This window comes from Microcebus murinus, chromosome 25 (genome assembly GCF_040939455.1).
Source record: "Microcebus murinus isolate Inina chromosome 25, M.murinus_Inina_mat1.0, whole genome shotgun sequence".
Classification (NCBI taxonomy): Eukaryota; Metazoa; Chordata; class Mammalia; order Primates; family Cheirogaleidae; genus Microcebus; species Microcebus murinus.
The window spans coordinates 15,813,168-15,828,984 of record NC_134128.1 but is presented as its reverse complement, the minus strand read 5'-3'; the positions used below and the strand labels follow the sequence as shown (position 1 = coordinate 15,828,984).

At 34.2% G+C, this 15,817-nt stretch overlaps 1 protein-coding gene across 1 annotated transcript in view; it reads left to right on the top strand.

Moving 5' to 3' along the window:
• LOC105872007 (uncharacterized) overlaps positions 1-15,817 on the top strand; it is a 38,062-nt gene that overhangs the window by 10,785 nt on the left and 11,460 nt on the right. Inside the window, exons 5-6 of the mRNA XM_012765722.3 lie at positions 218-355; positions 11,557-11,632. Of these exons, the coding sequence (XP_012621176.2) occupies positions 218-355; positions 11,557-11,632 (214 nt within the window). The remainder of the gene's footprint in view (positions 1-217; positions 356-11,556; positions 11,633-15,817) is intronic.

Below are 15,817 nucleotides of genomic sequence, written 5' to 3'. Positions count from 1 at the left end.
AGGGGGATTAAGAGACTTCCTTTTTTCCCTTCCATTTAGCTTCAGTGGTAATTTACAAAAATGAATACTTGAGCACCCAAGATGCTCATGTGTCTAAGTACATGTAAGTGGTTAATTCTATACAGACAGACAAGATATTGAATTGATAAAGTATATCAAATAGTTGTTTAAGTAACTTTATTAAAGTTCCTAAAGGTAAAATTATCTGTCACTTTAGAACAGCCCTCATGCTTGCTGTATGTTGTGAATCACCAAATATGGTCAGTGCTCTTCTCAAGCAAAATGTTGATGTCTTTGCTGCAAACACACTTGGATGGACTGCAGAAGATTATGCTCTTTCTAGTGGCTCTGTTATGTAAGTGTATACCTTAAAAGGCTAGTTTATACTAAATTAAGGTTTAAAATAATTACAACTATTGCATCTTATACATCAGGTGAGATTTCATAGTTTGGTTCAGATAGATTTGGAATGACAGTGACGTGGTCCACTCCATCAGCCAGAAATCAAGCAAAAGGCTAGAGTAGTTAGAAGTAGCAGTTGGTGCGGGATTCTTTGTCTCAGGACTCTTTTAGACCTTTATTCTTAGAGATTTCAATGTTGTCGATTTTATTCCAAGTATGACCTCATGCATGGGATAAAAATGGTATCACATCTTTGAATTTTCTAATTAGTTATCTGGGTCTTGAAATGTCCAGTTTAGCAGAAACTATGGTATCATCCTCTGGAGGCTATATCTTAGACCCTCCTCCTTAAATTTTTCAAAAATTTTAGGCATTCTGAAGTACAAGGAATGTGGTCCTCTTGTACAAGTGAGGAGGAGGGAAAAAAGGATATTCTTATCATTCAGTTATTTCTTCTAATTTTGTTGCTGCATTGTTGCTATGGAAACTGGTTCTGCAGTCTGGTAATGATTGACTTTTACTACTAGGATGTCCTTGCTGATTCAGATCCCTCAGTTTTCATGGCGATCCATACTTAGACTTCAAAATAACACTTTTTTTAGTTCACATATATATGTTTATATGCTCAGTCATTGTTCCCAACCACTAGTACCCTGTTCTGGCAGCTGGGCCAGCTAGCTTTAGCCACACACATAGTGATCCAAGTGACCCTTCCCTCCACACTTCAAACCTCCTGTGGAGCCCACATTTTAGCTTAGACTTAGCTTAAACCTTCATGGTAAGATATCCTTTGAAGCCCTTTTATCTAGCAATTGTTAGTTGAGATTGTTCTAAACTGTGAGACAGGTTCAAATAATGTTGCAGAAAAATGCCAGCATTTCCTTTCTTCTTTGTTACGAGATCTGTACCCTGAGGTCTATTTATACCTTGTGTAGTGCCTTTTCTTAGGTAGTGAAAGGTCCCGTATTATGCTTACAGAGTAGTGGGCACCAACTTGCCTTTGGCTCTAACATGATCTATTCTTTGTAATAATGAAAATCTCCCAAGCTGCTTGCCTCAAGTTTTAAAAACATTTTCAAACATTTCAAACATTTTACCTCAAGTTTTAAAAACATTTTCAAATTCTACTTCACAAAGAAGCCATTCACCAGTAACCTCTGAATCTAAACTAGGTTAGTTTGATTTAGTAGAGCTAAGCCTCATCCATGACTAATCAGTATCCATGTATAAAAGTAGGGCTTTGTTCTTGCTTCAACAGCACATATACTAAAACTAAAATAGTGCAGAGAAGAATAGCCCATGTGAAAATATGATGTGTAAATTCTTGAAACATTCCAAATTTTGCACAATCCCTGGAAGGTCATTTGACTGTTTGTTGACTAGCTCCATCAAAATAGTCTGAGTGAAAGCAAAATGGGCAGCACTCAATATTGAAACTGTGATGTTCTCTACAAAATTATCTATGTAAGGGGAGCTATGAAATGAGAATGGAGCTGAGTGACACATGGTATGTTGTGTGCAAATATATTGTTGGTACATATCTCAGAAATGAGAAAATGTCAACTTGAATCTCCTTGTTGGAACTTAAAATATTAGGATTTTGTCTTCCACATCAGTTGGAAATGAGCATTGAGATTAAGCATCATTCTAACAACGATTGGCTGGTTCAGAGTTTGAGTAGGTAGAGAGTGTATAGTAGTAGTCCAAGCTAGATCTTGACATTTATTAGTTTTCTGCCCTTTGTATGATTGATTGACTCAGTAATGGGGTACAAATACTATCTAATTTCATGGCATAATGTATTTATAAATAAATTTTCTTAAAATTATAAAATAGCTAAGATGGCCTGAATTATGAGCCACAAAAATATAGAACTAATAACCAAAATTAGGACTTAATAACATGTTCTGAAAAATGAAACACTTGAGTATTAGAACCTATGAAAAAACACAGATTGGATTTTACTTGAGATTTATAATAGTTTCAGCCATACAGTTCACAGTTTATGAACTAATTATTCCATTGCATCACTATTTCTCTGAGCAGCTGAAAAATGTTGTCTCAGTCATAAAACCTAGTTAAATAATGCAGTAGAATCCTTCTTTTTATAAGAAAGTAATAAGCCTAAGAGAAGCAGCTTGGCCATGAACAAATAGCTGTTACAGAGATAGAATGTATTCTGAGTCCAGGATATTTTCCATTATGTGGAGCTCACTCTAGTTAATGTAGTGAGCTGTACTACACTCATTTCATGAATACTTCATCTTACTCTTTTTCTTCATTATTTAGAAGCTGTATAAGAAGTTTTTAGAGCTTACATATTTGAAGTGTATGGGATAATATTCTGATATTAGCTATAATATTTTCTAAAATACTCTAAGAATTTAATATATTTGGTAAATGTTTTTCATATCAGTATTAAAATAGTTATTTTATTTATTTTTTATACATAGCATTCTCCAGAAAATTTTGAAATACAAAGAAAAAATGAAATATAAAGTTCTTCCTCAAACTAGCAATCAAGGTAAGACTTCTGATAGTAAATTACTGCCGGTGGTCCTGACCTAGTAAGACTAGGAGGTTTTAACTACAAAAGAGTGTTAAAAAATGAATGTGTAAATTTCATGTATTTTTGTCTTAATTTCTTTCTTAGGAGCCTAGAATTCAGAATTACTTAAGAAGTTACTTGTGGATAATTTATAATCCAAAACATTATTCTCTGAAAAAAAGCATTTAATTAATTATGATCCCTAAAATCTTATGTAACATTTTTGTATAAATAAGAAAAAGATGTTTAAGTTAGTATGTGTGGATTTTCTCTTGTGTAACAATTACTCAGTTGGACTTGTTATAGAAATGTATCTTTTGTTTAATTTTGTAATAAATAATTTGCATTCAGTGAAGGAAGATCCATTACTATTTACCCTTGAACAACATGGGGGTCAGGAGTACTGATCTTTCTTGCAGTCAAAAATCCACATATAACTTTTTTTTGAGACAGTGTCTGTCTGTTGCCCAGGCTAGAGTTCAGTGAATCATCATAGCTCACTGCAGCCTCAAACTCCTAGGCTCAAGCGATCCTCCTGCCTCAGCATCCTGAGTAGCTGGGACTACAGGCATGCATCACCACACCTGGCTAATTTTTAAACTTTTTGTAGAAATGGAGTCTTGCTCTTGCTCAGATTGGTCTCAAACTCAACTCAAGCAATTCTCCCCACTCAGCATCACAAAGTGCTGGGATTATAGGCATAAGCCACGATGCCCCGCCTGTGTATAACTTCTGGATCCCTCAAAACTTTATTAACAGTCTATTGTTGACTGGATGCCTTACAGGTCACATAAATTGTCAATTAGCACATTTTTGTGTATTATATACTGTATTCTCATAATAAAGTAAGAATATTGTATTGCGTTCTTATAATAAAGCTAGAAAAAAGAAACTATTAAGAAAATCATAAGGAAGAAAAAAGTATATTTACTGTTCATTACATGGAAGTGGATTGTCATAAAGGTCTTCCTCCTCCTGGTCTTCACATTGAATAGGCTGAGGAGGAGGAGGGAGAGGAGAGGTTGGTTTTGCTGTCTGTGGGTAGCAGAGGTGGAAGAAAATCTGTATACAAGTGAATCCCTGCAGTACACACCTCTGTTGTTCAAGGGTCAACTATATTACACAGTGTTTTGTGTCACTAAAAAGGTAATTAACTTTAAATCTGGAAACTCAACAATACCTTTGTGGTACCATAAAACAAATGGCATTAACTGTAAAATATATCCAGTGGGCACCAACACCAATAGGAGATTATTTCTTGAAGATACCTAATGAGTGGAGAAATCAGAAGGCCAATTCCTTATTGAGAAGCACAAGTTATGTTACATATTCTTATACCAACAATGTCTCACTATTATTGACTTCCTTCACCATAAATTGAAATTGAATTAGATACATTTTACTTCATTAGAACAAAATGTGTTTGCTCTTCTATGTGCTGGATAATTGCCATAATAACAATGATGTTGTTAGAACAAGACACTCTGTTACCATTAACCAGATGATTTTAATAGTAAATATTATTTATTTTAATAGCCCAATTCTAAGCTAAACAAATATTAATAAAATACAAAAATGTTTCACAGTTAGAAAGTTGCTACTATACTACCTGACATCAAATGCATTGTACACTCTGAACTGTAATGTAGTATATATTTCTGAAAGAACTTCTGTAAGTTAGGTTTTGCAAGTTGCAGGAGAAAAAGATGGAATAGACATAATTTTGGTCTTTAAGGTGCTCCTAATAGAATAGAGCTGTTGCTATTTAATTTCTGTATTTTTAAACAGAATTTTCAAAGAAATCATTTTTTATGTATTTATTCCCTTGCCCACTTAACAAAGAGCTATCAAGTGCTTTTAGGTATTAAGCATTTTGCTATTTTTACAGAAGATAGACATTTCAAAAATACTGTCAGTAGCTAGTTATAATCATTATTATATATATTATTTACTATGTTATTTAGTGCTTATTATGTGCCAGATACCCTCTGGGAGCACATAATTATCACAGATTATGTTATGTTAAATATGTGCCAGACACTTTAAGTCCATGGGGAGAAACTACAGCTTTAAGAAAATGGGTAGGATATAAGGTAAACATGCAGAGCAAACAAAGTCTGCCAGATAAAGAGACAGAAGGATGATGCTTGGCAGAAGAAACATATAATGTGATTACATGTTTGTCAGAAGGAAGAGCAAGTGAAAAATGTGATACTCATGAGTGCATTTTGCAGAGTTTATGAGCAGTTCAATTTTGCTGGTGCAAAAAGTGTGTGATATGAGAGTGGTTGAGTATGAGTTGAATACCGATCTAAGACAAGCTCATGAAAGGCTTTTTAATACTATAGAAATAAGTAGATGTTATCCTGTAGGCCATGGGAAATTGATCAGAATGCTTTTTGCTACAGACAATAGATGACCTAACTAACAGTGGCTAAAACCATGGGATCCAGAGTTGTTTGGATGGTTCAGTGATATCATCGGGATCCCAATTGTCCCTCTTTCAGCTGTGCTGTTGGTGGTGTTTTGCTCATGTCTCCTTTCATGGTTGGCTAATTAGCAACAACTCCAAACATCATGGTATCACAAGGCAATATCTGAAGGCTGAAAGACCTGCTTTTCTTCAGATTTCTTCTAAATCATGGAGAAAACAGGGAGAAACTTGCAGTGGACTTCCTGTAACATTTTATCAACTGGGTTATACCACATGCTCATTCCTAAACCAGTCACTGGGAAAGCAAATGTAATGAATGTGATTAGCTTAGAATAATTATTTCTGGTTTGGAGGTAGCGAGGGGTGGGCCCTTGGGATGATAAATATCTGAATAGGATTGTATTTCTCCAGCAAGAAAGAATAAGGAATGGCTACTGGATAGGGAACCAGCAAAGTTTGCTGCAGGGGTTAATTGGTGGATTTTGTGCAAGGGAGTCACAAAATTAGATGTATTAGAGCATTCTGGTTATGGTATAAAGCAGGTATTGGCAAGATTGTTATACAAAGGTCAAGAGAGTGAATATTATAGGCCAGTTGGTGGTTTCTGTCACATATTCAATGGTCCATGGTAAGATATATAAAGATAGGGAGCTCAATTTCTTCATTTTAAAATGGTGGTCTTTTCCTTGGCATTAAGCCTTTTTCATTTGCTTTGCTTAAAAATTTTTTTCATTTAAGAAATAACAATAATAGTTGGTAGTTCATTTTTCCTGTTAAAGCCATCCATTAAGAGCCCATGTCAAACTAAGAAATAGCAATATATTTATTTTATATGTTTATATTTATGTTTATGTTACCAGTGGTAGTAGAAATATAAAACTGAGGCAGAAAAGAGGCATAGTTAATATGTTTTAGTGATTGCTAAATGTAAAATGTTAGGGTAGAAAGAAATCTCAGATGATCCATAGATTTCCAGGCTGTGCACTGGCATTTAAACAGGACATGAGAAAGGAATAGGAAATTTTCAAGTGAATAGAGAAGAGCAGCAGGTTGACAGGAAAGACTAAGTTTTTTCTATACATGTTGAGTTTAATGGGATTTTCATGTGGGATATTTTCAGCAGGGAATTGGATAATAGGCATTTCTAGTTGGAGATAGAACTCTGGGGTTGGGGATGCAGTCTTGGAATAATTTTATTCTAATTATTAGGCAAAGTCATATGTCTGAATGAGCTGCTTGATTGGTAAGATATAGAATGAGAAGAAGTCCAGTGAGAAAACCCTGGGAATATCATTTTCCAGAGGAAAAAGAGTTAGTATAGAAAACAGAGCAGTGGCTGGAGAAAATTAGGAGAGGAATCATATCAAGTGATGTTGCAAAAATGTTAAGAAGTGAGGATTTCAAGGAGGAAGTATCAGTTCTAACAAGTGAAATTACTGAAAAGTAAGTTCAATTTAGCTTTTAAAAGTTCTTTTGTGGAATCCTTTTCAAAAAAAGCAATTTTATAGCTCTAAGGTCTGTTATTTATGTGATTGGTTTTCTAGTATCCAAATGTGGAAAAATATATCTGCCAAGATCCTAGTAAGTTTCTTTGTAACTGCAGCAGCTACCTATGCAGGGTCAGGGTGAATGGTCTAGACTGGTGAGTACACGCGCCAACACTTTCCCAGAATTGTCAAAACATAAGGGCCATATGTAGTGAAAAGTGTTGTCTTTCTTATCTGCTTCTTGTAGAAGTACTTGTTTTGTACTCAAGTTCTTGACAAACTTTTCTGCATGCATCCCAAAACAAAAATCTGGCGGTTACCAGTGGAACATGCTGTCAGATGCACCTACCCTCCCTTTGGCATAGAATCATAACATAGTCATATTTTTTTTATCAGAAACACTTTAGAGACCAGAAATTCAGAGAACCTGACATCTTTTAAATAGTCTGTGGCAGAAGACTAATATAAATCTCAAGAAAAATGTAAGCTGATATGCTGAATATACTAATTCTCAGTATTTGGGGAATTCTGGTGACATCAGTAGTCTAATTCTCTTTCCGTTTGCCTTCTACTGGTATCTCTGCTTTTACTGCTTCCTTTTGAATTTCATCCCAAAGGAAAATACTATTAGAACACATTTGTAACATATGTATGTTTAATGAGTGTGTATTATTTCCTTTTCAGAGAATTGGCTACCTATGCTAAAGTATATCTGGCATTCTCTTAGTTTCTAATGCTAATCTTCTTTATATCTGTACCACAATCACAGTGCTACTGATGGTGGTTTGTCAGGCTTTTAAGAGTCATTGGAATTTTCAAATACAAATTGTTTTATTGGATGTAGTTTTTTTTTTTTTTTTTTTTTGAGACAGAGTCTCACTTTGTTGTCCAGGCTAGAGTGAGTGCCGTGGCGTCAGCCTAGCTCACAGCAACCTCAAACTCCTGGGCTCGAGCGATCCTACTGCCTCGGCCTCCCGAGTAGCTGGGACTACAGGCATGCACCACCATGCCCGGCTAATTTTTTATATACATATCAGTTGGCCAATTAATTTCTTTCTATTTATAGTAGAGACAGGGTCTCGCTCTTGCTCAGGCTGGTTTTGAACTCCTGACCTTGAGCAATCCGCCCGCCTCGGCCTCCCAGAGAGCTAGGATTACAGGCGTGAGCCACCGCGCCCGGCCTGGATGTAGTTTTAATGTGAATCACTTTTCTAGTATCATACTTCTTCAGAATTTGGTGATCTGTGGTTTAAATAGACAATACTTTGAACTTTAAAAAACAGGAATCATAAACTCTGTCACATGTTTACCTTGAAGTTAGAAATAAGACCAGAAAGTAAATACTATAGATGAATAGTATTTCGATCATATTTGGTTAGGATTGTGATTATTATACACATTAGTTAATATGTAGGAATTGAGTTTTGATAGATGCCATTCTTCCTTGTACTTGATAAATACAAAGTAGGGAAAATAAGAGTTCTTAGTACATTCATTGCCTACCAATGGTATAATTAATATTAATTTCAGTATAGTCTCCAGATATGGTCCCAGAACAATACTTTGTAACAAAGCATCAGTCTTATTTTAACAAAATATAAAGCATGAACAAAGGTGTGCGTGATTTTTTTGTAAAAGGAAGGCAGTCAGCTATGTTGTCAGATTGGTCTCAAGCACCTGGGTCCTCAAATGATCCCAAGTAGCTGTGATTGAGGCATATGATACCATGCCCCCTTATGTTTTTAATACTCTGTATTTTTCTATTATTGATTTAAAATGTATTTTACTTTTTTCTTTAATAGTGGATCAGATTCCTGAAGACACTATACTCAGGTAGGATTTTACATATTTTTAAAAATTATATGTTAACTAAGGGAATACAGAGAAAAGAAGCTAGTATTTGTTGAGTGTTCTACTCTGAGCTAGACTCCATATTGTATGCTTAACCTTTATCACCTCACATAGTCATCACAACTGCTTTGCAATGTATCTGCACAATTATAACCTACTTTTTACTAATTGAGCAACTGTGATTCAGAGAGGTTGATTAATTGGCCCCTGTTCCAATACATAAGAAATAGCTGATCCATGATTTGACTGTCAGCCTGCCTGGCTCCCAAATCCCTTGTGTTGTCTCACAGCATAGATTGATGGAGAACTATGTAGCACTGGGAGCAAGGTACCAGTCCCAGTGAGACCAATTCAGAATGTCAACTTTAGTTATATGTTAACTCTCATTTAGAGTTTTCCTCAGAAGCCTGATTAGTCCCAAGAAGTTATCCTGATATATTTGACAGTTGCAGTGGGAAACAGTACCTTGTTTTTACCATCAAAGGATTTAGGGCAGATCTCACCTAGCTGTGGCCACAGGACCAGGTTGGTCTCAAACTCCTGGTTCCTGAAATGAACATGAGTAGTTGGGATTAAGGAATGTGCCACCATGCCCCCTTAGGCTTTTAGTTTTTTTTTTATATATCAGCAAGAACAGGCAAGTCCTAGAGTGGAATTGTACTCTAAGTGAAGGATACCTACGTATAGACCATTTAGCATCTGTTGAGATGCTATTTAATTTCTCTAGTTACTATCTTCCCAGTTTGGTTTTCTCTTTAGGCTAGTTTCTTTGCCTAATTCCATGAAGATTTTTCTTTTTTTCTAGAGTCTTTTTTCTTCTTTTCTATATTCTTTTCTTAATTTTGTTTTTACTTTCTTCTCTGCTTTTCTTGGTGTTTCTTTTGTTCTGTTATTTCTTTCTTTTTCTGACAGTTAAGTGTTCCCTATTTTTTTATAGACAAAATCAAAGCACATAGAATTTCAGGATTTTAAGGAATCTTAGTGACTAATCAAAATACCCTCTTGTACTTCAGCCTGTGCTGAAAATCCTGGCCAAGTGGCTAGTCAGCTGGAGAACCTCAAACACAAAGATATTAAAATGACTTATTTGGATATAATAAGTGGCAGAAATTATATTTGAAATCAGGTTCCTTAATTCAAAGCCCAGTACTCCTTTTGTATCATCCTGTCAGTGAGTGTTTTAATAATATGAGTGGTAGTGGGTTTAGTGGACCCAATGGAATAGGTAGGAATGGAATTAGCTGGTGAAGCCAATGGAAGTAGTTACCCATGGAATTAGAAAGGGAAGACCAAGCTTGAAAAGAAATAACACTGACTTGAATAGGAATAAGGGTTTGAGAGAAGAGATCATATTGGGGTTTATGACAAGTTTGATAAAGGTGAATCATAGGAATGAAAACACAATATGTTGGGAGTTATCTGGAAAGAAATACCAAAATGAGAGGTCCAAGGGAGTGCTAAACAGGTTGCTGCTTTTTTATTTAACTGGAAGGACTGACAAACTTAAAGGCTTGTATTGAAAGATGTTAAAAGAATTTGAGCAACTGGGAAGAATCTCTGCAGCAGTTAGGAATGTAATATCATCTACTTGTTCCCCATCTTACAGAGAGGTGGCTTTGAGCTCCCGGAGTACTAGGGGGATGGAGATTCCTGCACTACATAGAACTGTGACCCAGGGCAGGTGTCCCCTCACCTTCACCTCTTTTCCCAATTCACTGATGCCCTTCACTGATGTATTTAGAGGGAGAGCAGGGTTAGGCCTGTCTGGTGAATCAGTCACAGAGCTTCAGGTGAGTTGTCGGTAACATGCCTATGCTTGGAGCAGATTACAGAATCTATTTAGCTTGTTTTCCAAAAGCAAGCAAATAGAGAGCTCCTACTGTTTATCATTTGAGCCCATCTTTCAGAAATCTGTGCTTTTGTAGGCTGGAAATTTAAAGGTTGGAAACTGCCATAGAGCCCTGAAAAAGAGGAATCTGGAAGTGGGAGCCGTAGGAAGAAAGATGATTACAAAGAACTTAGGGAAATAGAGATACAACTACCGAGACTCTGTTTTCTCAGCAGTCTCTCTCCTTGGGTATCTGAAAGCCTATAAAAGTCTTTAAGGGCTTGCTAATTTATGTAGACCCGAATAAGGCAGATCTTCTATAGGAAAAATCATTAGATGTTATAATTTCAATGTTTTAATATTTCTGGGAAGAGTATTCCCAATAACAACATATACATTGGTTCTTTAACCTTTTGTACATTTAGCTTTCAAATATTTCAGATGTTTCATGGGACTCCCTTTACTGTTTTAGGGTAAAGGAAACAGTGGGGCTTTCTTAAGTGGTATCCATACTGAAGAATGAAGACTGCCATTTCGAGTGACACAAATTAGTCTTTGAACCAGGGATAGATAATGGGGAAGCAATGTTGTATGTTTCTACCTTGGTTTAGGTTATCAGGTTTGTTCCAATTCAGGTAACAAGACTTATGACTGCCATTTATTGGATTTTCAATTTAGCTTTCAATATAGATAATTTGTGAAGACAGATTATTCTCAGGCTTTGCCAATATAGTGGCTGTCACTATTGGTTGTGGAACTAAGGGCATCGTCACCAAATATTTCTTAGGTCAGGAGAGATGGAGGTAGAAACAGATAACTAAAATATTTTTTAAAACAAAAACCTTATTTAGTTATATCAAGAGATATCATTCAATATACAGATAGCTGACCTTGCCCCAGATTTTGTTTTTGTTTTTGTTTTTTGGAGAGAGCACCCAGATATGAACTGGTAATTTTTTTATTAAAGAAATGAACTCACTCATTTTGTTATGTTTGTGCCCTAAAGTCTTTCTAGCCCTCTGGATAATGATGATGATTTATGGCTTGTGCCAGATGCTGAAGACTTCAATTACGATATCAAGGTAAATTGGTCCCTTGTGAAATGAATTTTCTCACTATGAATCTAGTTTTGTATAGTATTTACTGTTAAAATTTAACAGTGGTCTAACTGTGATCATTTTATGTTTGTGATGGAAAGCTGGTCAGAGAAAACTATTTTATAGACATATGACTAGTGGAATGTTTTTAAATGTTTTTACATTGACAAGTTGCAAAGAATTGATTAATACTTCGAGAGGGTTGTGTCTGGAAAAAAGAATGAGCTGAAAAATGCACAGGGACAGGAAAATTATATTAGGAAAACTTTTCCACAATTGAGAAAATGTAAAATTTAGTCAGTTTTTATTTGGGTAAATATATTTACTACAACTTTTAAATACTATTAACATGACTTTTATAATACTTTTGCCTACATAAATCTCTAATGGATCCAAATATAATACTTATTACAGTAATCATAGAATCTTCCTAGTGCTTTTCAGTTTCTCAGTTGTACAGCACATAACATATACTTTCCTTTTTTTTTCTTCATGATGACCTTCCTCTAGGATTTAGGAGAGAACTTTTCCTCCATCTCTGGTTCTGTAATTAGACTAAAATAATATTAGAAATTACGGAAGTTTAGCTGGGTATGGTAGCACATTCCTGTGGTCCCAACTTGGGAAGCTGAGCTGGGAGGATCTCTTAAGCTCAGGGATTTGAGACCAGCCTGAGCAGCACAGCAAGACTCCATCTCTAATTTAAAAAAAAAAATTGTGGAAATAGAGAAATTTAAATTCTTTTTCCCAAAATGTGTATTACAGAGGGATTCCACTGTGTTTTCTAAGTCACTCCTTTAAGAATATTTATTGACACCTCATCTAATTGTAGAATTCATGTTTTGCCCCAAATAACAAACAGTTCTAGAAGCAGAGACTGTTAACTGTGAATAGCCATATGGTAAACCTTTAATTTCAGAAGTTTTTTGGCATTGTAGTTTGTAAAAATATCCACTCAGAGATCTTGTATCACATTTTAAAATCTCAAATTTCAGAAGTTTTTATATTTAATTATTTAAATCATTTTAAAGCCTCTGAATTATTATACTATGAGCTCAAGGAGGTTAGGAAATATATTTGAGTGTATTCTGGAGTACCTAGAATACATCTTACATGTAAGAATCATTTTAATATTTTGAATATTAATATGAATAAATGAATAGGCAAATGGATTTCTATATAATGGAATGTTATAAATAATATAACATACATAATATATCTAATAATTAAATCTGTTGCATTTCTAAAATTATGGCTTAAATTTATATTCCCTTTAAATGTGTAGGATGTATAAGTACAGGGAGTTATGTTTAGTAAATATGTAATAAATAAGAAGAAAGCAATTTAGAAGCATGTCATAATAGGAAAGAGGGTTACTATATATTTTCTAGTATCCTCCAACTGAAAGCTTAGAGAAGAATTTGAGATTAAAATTTCTCAAACTTTTTGTAGCCCCAAGCCATGTTCTCATAAATATATCTTTTCTAGCCATACATTACTCCTTAAAATGCTGATTACCAATTCTTTCTCCAAATGGAATCTTGATGGAACATTTCTTTTTCCATTTTTTCTCTCTCTTTTGTAATAATGTTACAGCTTTTAGGTCCTGGTAGATGACCATGTTTAACTAATTGGTTGACTTATTTTATAGTGATAAAATTAAACTCTATATTGTAATACAAAAGTATTTACAAAAATTAATTATAGAGTGAATACGAATTGCTATTATTAAGAAAACACTGTGAACAAAAGTCTCTGTTATGTATCTGTATTTCTGCACATACCTGATTACACTTAATGATTTTCCTTTTCTTCCTTGTCCTAATAAGCTCATATTTGAACAATATCTCATTTTTTCCTTTTTTGTCTCATGTCTCATTTTTTCCTTGTTTCTCCCTCATGCCCCACTTTTTCAACATGTTTTCCCCCAGTCTAAATTTTTTCTCACAGAACACATTTCCTCAGTGTCTGTTCTTTCAGTCTATCTCTGTCTCCATTGTCAGCATATTTAGGTGCACCTTTCTATTTCTTAGCTATGTATAGCTTTCATTCATCAGTCAATCTTTGCTCTGCAAGGTTTATCCACTCTTTCCCTCTCTTTGTTGGATGGACCTGAATCTATACAATCATTTATTTTTCACTTTGTGACCAAGAGGATAGAAGCAATTTGTACTATTTGCAGTGAAAACCATTTAATTAAGATACTAATATTATTAAAAATTAAATTCTAACATTTCCCCCACAGAGGTGACTCATGCAAATATAAATCATATAAACACATTTGAAAATATGACATGGTACCCAAAAATATGTACGCCTCTTATGTATCAATTAAAAAATTTAAAAAGAAAGAAATTTTAATTCTTATGTCTTTTAGATTTAATAAAGTGGCATATTTAATCTAGTAAAACCTATATTCATAGATAATGCAAATCTATTTTAGGCCTTATCAGGCCTTATTATGAATTATTAATATTTGACTCTTGTTTTCTGTTTAAGGTTTCTAACAGTATGTGGTATAGTCTCAACTTACTTAACTAATTTATCTTATTAGTTGATATAATCTTGGTAGCTGTTTCAGAATTTCTTAAGAATAAAAAGGGAACTTAAATAATAAGCATTATATTTATCTTCTCATTAACTAAAATTATAATTTCTGGTTATATAAAAGGTTTCTTAATCTGTATCCACTAAATGAGAGATGAGGTTGTAAGTTACATCCCTCTTAAGAAATAAATGAATCAATATTTATTGTGGCTATTCTGATTGATCTTGTGCTCATGGTATCTCTGTAATGGACATTACATTCATGCATCCAATGAATGCAATCAAAATTAATGATTGTTTTCTGAAATAAACTGCCTAATATCATAGAATCTCAAGAAAGGAAAGATTGCCAACAGAGTATACAAAATTATCTCTGGAAGATCATTTCTTACTTTTAAAAATATCTCCAGCAATGGGGATATTTTATTATTCTCCAGAAGCTTTATTAACTTCAGCATTCATTGTTGTCAAAACTTGCTTATAAATTCTTTAATCTGTAAAATTCAGGAATCCTGTTGCATTGAGTTTTTAGTACCTTTCTTCTTCCTGTGAATATCTGGTCCTGCTTGACAATCATAAATATATTGGAAGACTTTTAAATTTTCAACTTGGATAATCATAGCATTTTTTATACTAGATCCTTTCTCCAACTTTTAACTACCATCCCACAAGGCAAAAATAGGCAATCAGAGTTATTAGTATGTTGTTGACAGGGGAAAACCATGTCAATTTCAAAATAAGGTTTTACATTTCTTTCTTACATAGTAGTACTAAAAAATGCCTTATAATTCTGTAATCACATAGGCATTTCTATTTTGCAAGTTAAAACTTTTAAGATTAATTATTAAAAGGAAGTTTTCTTGCAGCATCTTGAATTGGTGTTTTTGAATTAAATGTTTTCATTTAATTTAAAAATACATACTACCATAATATCCAGAAATAAATAGTTGCATGTATTAATAAAAGTATATATTATATCCTTGAAAAAATGTTAAAATGTCAAACTGAAAAATTGAATCCCATGGGCTTATTTCCTCCTGTTGTTTTCATTTTCCAACTTTCAGGGTACAGGTTTGCATTATTTAATTCTACCAGTTTAGTATAACTTATAAGACTTATGTTCTTAACAGCATATGCTTTTCCTGAGTAAGGTCATCTATTACTATTTCAAAAGTATGTATCCAGATCTGTCTTCTATGTCCTCTGGGTGCCTCATATTTGATATGTCCCAAACTGAAGATATCCTTGACCCTTCTAGGACTCTTTGCTGGCTCTGTGACCTACTCTGTCATCTGGCTTCCCCATTCTAGTAAATAACACCTAGTAAATGGCACTGAAACATTGAATTAGGATAAGTCCTGCACTCCAGACCTCCCTCAAATCACCAATCCAGTCACACCAAATTCATAGTTTCTACTTGCTTACCCTTGTTCATACCTTACCACCATAATTCACTTTCTGACCTGTGATTTTGAAATACTCTTTTCTGGTTTTGCCATTCATCTATCCTTATATTCATCTATCTTTACATTGATCCAAAGTGACCTTTCTAAAACATATTTGTGATGCTCTAAATCATCTGATTATTGAGTGGGTTTCATTACATAAGGGGAAAGTTTACAT